This window comes from Crocuta crocuta, unplaced genomic scaffold, assembly GCF_008692635.1.
Source record: "Crocuta crocuta isolate KB4526 unplaced genomic scaffold, BGI_CrCroc_1.0 scaffold133, whole genome shotgun sequence".
NCBI classification, from domain to species: domain Eukaryota; kingdom Metazoa; phylum Chordata; class Mammalia; order Carnivora; family Hyaenidae; genus Crocuta; species Crocuta crocuta.
Genome location: NW_027529438.1, coordinates 4,898,074 through 4,905,024, shown reverse-complemented (window position 1 = coordinate 4,905,024; position 6,951 = coordinate 4,898,074). Strand labels below are relative to the sequence as shown.

Sequence of the window (6,951 nt, the reverse complement as noted above, 5' to 3'; positions counted from 1 at the left end):
CCATGGAAAGAGAATCTCCCAGGAGCCCCTGTGAGACCCCGGAAGCCTGGCAGTGGTGAGGAGACCAAACACCGCGCAAAGGAAGGGGGCAACACAGGGGCTCACGAGGCTCTCGTTAAAATGTTCACCTGATTTGGGGGCGCCTGGGGTGCTCAGTCGGTTGAGCATCCGACTTCGGCTCAGGTCATGATCTCACGGTTCATTGGTTCGAGCCCCTTGTCAGACTCTGTGCTGACAGCTCAGAGCCTGGAGCTGCTTCAGATTCTGTATCTCCCTCTTTCTCTGACCCTTCCCTGCTCATGCGCGCTCTCTCTCTCTCTCTCAGAAATAAATAAAACATTTTTAAAAATTAAATAAATAAATAAATAAATAAAATGTTCACCTGATTTCACCAGGGGACCCGGAAATGCCGGGACCTGAGAGTTACACACATTTAGTTTGAGTTTTGGATGTAATCTCAGAGACGATTTCTTATATTTTGGACAAATGGGGCCCAATTCCCTTCTTGCCCAGTTGTGCCCTGGGGCTTCAGGCTGTGCAAACCCCTCCCTCCTTGCTCTGCGGGACAGAGAGGGTCCCCTGCACACTTCGTGTCCCCGGTTCCTGGGCTTACTTTGACCCTCCAACCCTTGGCTTCTCTCAGCCCATCGGCCCTGCTCACACCATTTCCAGCCCCATCGCCTGACCCTCTGCTCCCACCTCCTCCAGAAGCTTCCCTGCCCTGACCACTGACTCCCCTGAGACCCTGTCTCCCCCCAGTTCCTAGCTGTAGCTACTCCCCTCTACGTGCGTGGTCTCGGGATTGGGACAAAGCATCCCTACTGGGTGCTTCTACTCACTCAGACTGGCCCCAACCCTGGCTGCTGCCTTCCAGAATTCTAAACGGCCTAGGATGGCGGCTTTTTAGTTTTTGTTTGGTTTAGTGTTTGGCTGCAGGGTTCACTCAACAAACAAAATCTTAGCAGAAGCCCAACAGTAAGCGGTTCCAAGCCCCTGGGCCTTCCCTGAAATCCCCACCCAGAGCCCGTGGCCCTGACACTGGTTTGCAAACTGAGGGCCTGGGGTGCCCTCCACCCTCCACCCTTTCCTCTGGCGGATCCTCACGGTCTGTGAACTCCCCCCGCCCAGTGGGAATAGAGGCTCCAGCCTCTGGCCTCCTTGACTCTCCGGGTTCTCCCTCCCCGAGCAGGCCGGCCGCGAGTACTCGCCCGCAGCCACCACAGCGGAGAATGGGGGCGGCAAGAAGAAGCAGAAGGAGAAGGAGCTGGACGAGCTGAAGAAGGAGGTGGCCATGGTGAGGCGGCCCCAGGCTGTGGAAGGGTCTGGCCCCCCACCCCCGCCCCGGCCCCGGCCGTGCCCAGCCTCCTGCCCCGACTAACTCGACTTCCCTCCTCAGGACGACCACAAGCTGTCCTTGGACGAGCTGGGCCGCAAGTACCAAGTGGACCTCTCCAAGGTGAGTGGAGGGGCTGGGGGGGGCGCTCCGTGCAGCCCCTGGGGAGGAGGGGCCTCAACCGTAGTCCCGCCCCCTGCATCCGCGGGGAAACCGAGGCCCTGAGTCTAGTGACTAGTTGGGGCCCGAGAACCCCGATCCCCTGCTCTTCTGTGAACCCGGAGGCCAGGCCCCAGGACACCCTCCAGGCAGCGCTCTCCCTCTGCCCGGGCAGCTCCGATGACACGTGTCTCAGGGGAAGGGACTTCCGGGAAATGGGGAGGTAACCCCTCTCCGCTCTCACGGTCAACTGTGCGCCCCACTGTGCGCGCAGCGCTGTGAGAGACGCTTTACATCCACTTCCCTGACCCTCACAAGACCTAGGGGTTAGTGTGGCGTCCCTGTGTGTGACAAGGGGTTAGTGTGGCGTCCCTGTGTGTGACAAGGGGTTAGTGTGGCGTCCCTGTGTGTGACAAGGGGTTAGTGTGGCGTCCCTGTGTGTGAGGTATCCCTGTGTGTGACAAGGGGTTAGTGTGGCATCCCTGTGTGTGAGGTATCCCTGTGTGTGACAAGGGGTTAGTATGGCGTCCCTGTGTGTGACAAGGGGTTAGTGTGGCGTCCCTGTGTGTGACAGCGAGGACTGTCACGGAGGGGGACGAGCTTCCTGCCATCACAGAAATAGTAAGTAGCACAAATTGTCAGTCAAAACTGTAGTGGGTGCATACCTCCTCCTTGAGGCCGTCCCTGACTTCCCTTTTGAAAATTCTCTGCCCCCCGATTCTTTCACCTTTCTTTTTCTTTTTTGTAATGTTTCTTTGAGAGAGAGAGAGAGAGAGAGAGACCCAGTGAGCATGAGCGGGGGAGGGGCAGAGAGAGCGCAGGATGGGGAGAGTTCCAAGCAGGCTCTGCCTGTCAACGCCAAGCCCCACATGGGGCTCAAACCCACAAACCATGAGATCATGACCAGAGCTGAAGTCAGACCCTCAATCGACCAAGCCACCCAGGCATCCCTCTTTATTTTTCTTAACGATCTGGCAGTGACATTTGTCTATTGTGTATCGCTTCGCCAGATCATAAGCTGCACGAGGCAGGGACCTCGTGGGTCATGTCCATATCTGGATTCCCAGAGCCGGCAACAGAGCCCGGCACATAGCAGGCATTCGATTCACACGTATTAGACAAATGGGTGGACAGACAGAAAGAAAACTAAGTGGCCTTTGGCCCTCAAGCAGCTCAGAGTCTAGTAGCAGAAAAGAAGGTGACACAGAATTCCCACGGCCTGTGTGGAGCGCAGCTCTAGAACCATGTGTGGGTGACGCCGGGTGCAGAGAGAGACATCTGAACCAGCCGGGTGTGGGCGGAGCAGGGCTGGGCGAGCCTCTTGGGGGGAAAGTGACAGATGGTTCAGAGCCGTGTGGCGCTGATGGTCAGTAATGTCAGCCTCTTCTCGAATCCTTGCTGAAAAGTGGATCTGAAAGAAGACACGTGGTGGGAGGGACCAGTTCAGAGGTCTCTGGAGAAGGTACGGTGGCCCTAACCGGTAAGCATCTCAACCCAAGGATGCCTGGAGGTGCGGCCACAGTCTGACTCTTCCTCAGGCTTCACTGCACCTCCTTCATGAGCCTCTCCTGATGGTCCCCCACCACTTCCACCCAGGGGGATTTCTCTCTCCACCTAGACCTTGTTCCCCTGCCCGGAAGCAGGCGGCAGGAAGTGGCGAGGGTCCTGATGGCCCGGGGTGTGCGCTCACAGGCCTGTCCCTGCCTCCCTCAGGGCCTCACCAACCAGCGGGCCCAGGACATCCTGGCCCGGGATGGGCCCAACGCCCTCACCCCACCCCCGACAACCCCTGAGTGGGTCAAGTTCTGCCGCCAGCTCTTTGGGGGCTTCTCCATCCTGCTGTGGATCGGGGCCATCCTCTGCTTCCTGGCCTACGGCATCCAGGCAGCCATGGAGGATGAACCATCCAATGACAATGTGAGCCTGCGCGCCTGCCCCCTGGACCCACCACCCACGACTCTGTCCTCCAAGCCCGAATGCCGATAGGGTTGGGGGCAGGGAATGAGACACTCAGGTCACAGCCCCGAGGGCCCCTCTGCTCTTTATGCTGAAAAGGGGTGAGGTTTCTATGTATATCTCCCAACACACACACACACACACACACACACACACACACACACACACACACATTCGTGAATGAGACAGCCCCTCCCTGCCCTTCACACTTACATGGGCTTCTCTGCATCCCTGGAGAAGCCTAGTCCTGGGAACTCCCCACGATTTCCTCCACCCCTTCCCTTTCCCAGGACACTGGGGGGGGGGTTGGGAAGAAGGTCTTCTGCCATTCCCACACCCGGTCACAAAGGTGGCACCGAGGGCCCACCTGAAGGGCAGCTGGCCCTCCCAGGCTGGGAGAGGGGTAGGCCCCTCAAAGCTTTCTCCTTCCCAGCTCTACCTGGGTGTGGTGCTGGCAGCCGTGGTCATCGTCACTGGCTGCTTCTCCTACTACCAGGAGGCCAAGAGCTCCAAGATCATGGACTCCTTCAAGAACATGGTGCCTCAGGTGGGCAGCCGGATGGGGCTCCGAGCCAGGCAGCGATGTTTCTGGGAGCCTCCAGCTCCTCCCGCTCAGCTCCCTGTGCTCTGAGAGGGAGCCTTGGGCAGAAACATCCCTCCCGCTCTCCAAGCCAGGACCTAGTTTTACTGCTAAGGGTGCAGGTGACTTCTAGAGGGGTGGAGCAGAGGGGGAGGCCAGCAGCAGAGGAAGGTGCTTCATGAGATGTCTGGGGTCTCCCCCTCGCCCCCTGCAGCAAGCCCTGGTGGTGCGGGAAGGAGAGAAGATGCAGATCAACGCGGAGGAGGTGGTGGTAGGAGACCTGGTGGAGGTGAAGGGCGGAGACCGCGTGCCCGCGGACCTCAGGATTATCTCTTCTCACGGCTGCAAGGTGCGGAGGCTGTGCCAGAGCGGCTGGCCGGCCCAAAGGAGCAGGCTGTGCAGAGCTGGGGAGACTATACAGTNGGTGTGCTATACAGAGCGGGGGGGCTTCTGTACAGAGCTGGGGAGACTGTACAGAGCTTGGGGTACTGTACAGAGCTGGGGGGCACCCAGTTAGAAGCTGCAAGTTTGGGAGACCCAAGTCCAGTGTCAACACCTGCTCCCGCCACCCAGCTGAGCCCTGTCTCCCACAGAGTGTTTGTGAATTATCTCCTCCTGTCTGTGTGCCTCGCATTGGCGCCCAAGGCGTTTTTCTGATACCCACTTTATAGCAACTGTGTTGTGGGCATTATTATGTGTCAGGTGTTTTACATGCATCCACATATGCTATTTTAAATATTTTTAAGTTTTATTTATTTATCTTGAGAGAGAGAGAGAACATGAGCAAGGGAGGGGCAGAGAGAGAGAGGGGGAGAGAGAGAGAGAGAGAATCCCAAGCAGGTTCCACATAGTCAGTGCAGAGCCCGATGTGATGCGTGGCTCGAACTCACAAAAGGTGAGATCATGACCTGAGCTGAAATCCAGAGTCAGACGCTCAACCGGCTGAGCCACGCAGGTGCCCCACCGCATCTGCTACTTTAACTCTGCAAGGAGAGTGAAATCGTGCGGGGCTGTCGCATGTGGCCACGAATGCAGCCCTGCGTGACCCTAGGTGGCTCCATTTTCCTAGACTGTGATGTTCGAGGCGACCCCTGTAGTTATATAATGTGAAGACTCTGGTTACATCCCCATATTACAGATGGGTAAATGGAGGAGGTTTTGTTGGTTAGGTACCCAGCCCAAGGTCACATAAGAAGTGAGAGCCAGGATTTCAAAGCAGAGCAGGGACAGATACATACATGATGAGGGTAGTTTGCCCGTGACGTCCCGGAGGTCGGTGTGGTTGGAGTCAGGAGACCGCTGCGTGTGCACACATGTGTCCGCCTGCCTCTGGACCACACTCCTGCTTCCTCCTCAGGTGGACAACTCCTCTCTGACGGGCGAGTCAGAGCCCCAGACCCGCTCCCCTGAGTTCACCCATGAGAACCCCCTGGAGACTCGAAATATCTGTTTCTTCTCTACCAACTGCGTGGAAGGTGAGGAGTTGGCCCGCGGGAGCTCCCCCTCCCAGCACCGACGGACGGGAGGGTCCAAACCCTGAACCCCCGGGCCGGCCTGGGGGCTGTGGTCTTACTTAGTTCTCGAAAGTCCTGTCTCGAGCAGGGGGAGTGGGTTGAGGGCTCAGGGAGCCTTGAATAACAGGAGTCTGTTCTAGAACAGTCCGTTCCACACACAAGACACAAAACACACTCACAACACATATGTGCACACACACCATACATAACACACACACACAAAACAAACACACTATACACAGCACATAAAATACATACAACATACACACACAATACACAAAACACGCAATACACCACACAGAACACACGCACAGACACAAACACACAATTCACAACACACACCACGCCCCAAACCAGCCTCGACTCCTAGAAGTCTGGTTGGGCTGATTCGTTCCGTTTCTCCTGATTCTGGGACTAGTCACTTCCCTGTCTCACCCTTGCTTAGCACCCAGGCTGGGGAGGCTCAGGCCAGGTGAACACGGGACCCCCCCTCAGCCTGCCCAGAGCACCGCATCTCCGTTCTGGGTTCTGGACATGAATCAGGGCCAACAGGATCTTCCAGAGCTGCCGCCATGTAAAGGCAGGAGACCATGCCCACTGGAACCCCCTGTCCTCTGCGACCATGCCCCCTTGGAGAGAGGCCGATGGCCCAAGCTGGTGGGGACAAAGGCCTGGCTAGACCTGGGCCTGGGACAAGGGCCGGAGGAGGCCTCCCTTCCTGATCCTCATTTCTCCTCAGGGTATTATGTCTCTCTGAGCTTCTCCTCTCCTTTAGCAAACTGGAATGATAATGAACACCACCACACATTAAATGTCTTAAATTTTTAATGTACTGAGATTCTGAAATTTGCTCCACATTGGCCACAATTGGTAAAAATGCCTGGTAAAATATTCTCATTGCTTACTCTGAAATGAGCTTTAGAGAGAGGGCAAGAAATGAATGAAGCTGACATTTGTTGAAGGCCTACTACATGCCAGCGCCTGGTCAGGTGCGACACGACACAGCCCCGTTTCATGATTAAGGCAACCGCAGGGCCGGAATTCAAACAAGAGTGCAAACCCGGGCTTGGCTGGCTCCTACCCGCGTGCACTTTTCTCATACCACACTTGCTCCCCTGAAGCCCCCGTGGGGTCTACATAAAGGTCAGGGACCGCCTGGCCCCTCCTGGGCAGTCTCAGCCCTGACGCTGAGAAAGAAAATCTTAAGACCACACGGAAAACCCACAACAAGTGCTTTACTCTGTGTTCATTGTACACTTTCGGATCATAACAAGTCGGAGATTGATTTTACTGAGATCCCTCTGGCTGTATTTTTATTTCATTTAGTACATCTCCTCCATGTGAATTCTGAGTTTACTTGCCAGGTCTCTCCTCAGGCCCAAGTGTAAGAGGAAATGAGTTATGGGTGG

At 56.3% G+C, this 6,951-nt stretch overlaps 1 protein-coding gene across 1 annotated transcript in view; it reads left to right on the top strand.

Annotated features, from left to right (window-relative positions):
* Window positions 1-6,951, top strand: part of LOC144228216 (sodium/potassium-transporting ATPase subunit alpha-2) — a 23,449-nt gene that overhangs the window by 3,445 nt on the left and 13,053 nt on the right. The window contains exons 2-7 of the mRNA XM_077760020.1: window positions 1,190-1,294; window positions 1,397-1,456; window positions 3,206-3,409; window positions 3,882-3,995; window positions 4,243-4,377; window positions 5,386-5,503. Of these exons, the coding sequence (XP_077616146.1) occupies window positions 1,190-1,294; window positions 1,397-1,456; window positions 3,206-3,409; window positions 3,882-3,995; window positions 4,243-4,377; window positions 5,386-5,503 (736 nt within the window). The remainder of the gene's footprint in view (window positions 1-1,189; window positions 1,295-1,396; window positions 1,457-3,205; window positions 3,410-3,881; window positions 3,996-4,242; window positions 4,378-5,385; window positions 5,504-6,951) is intronic.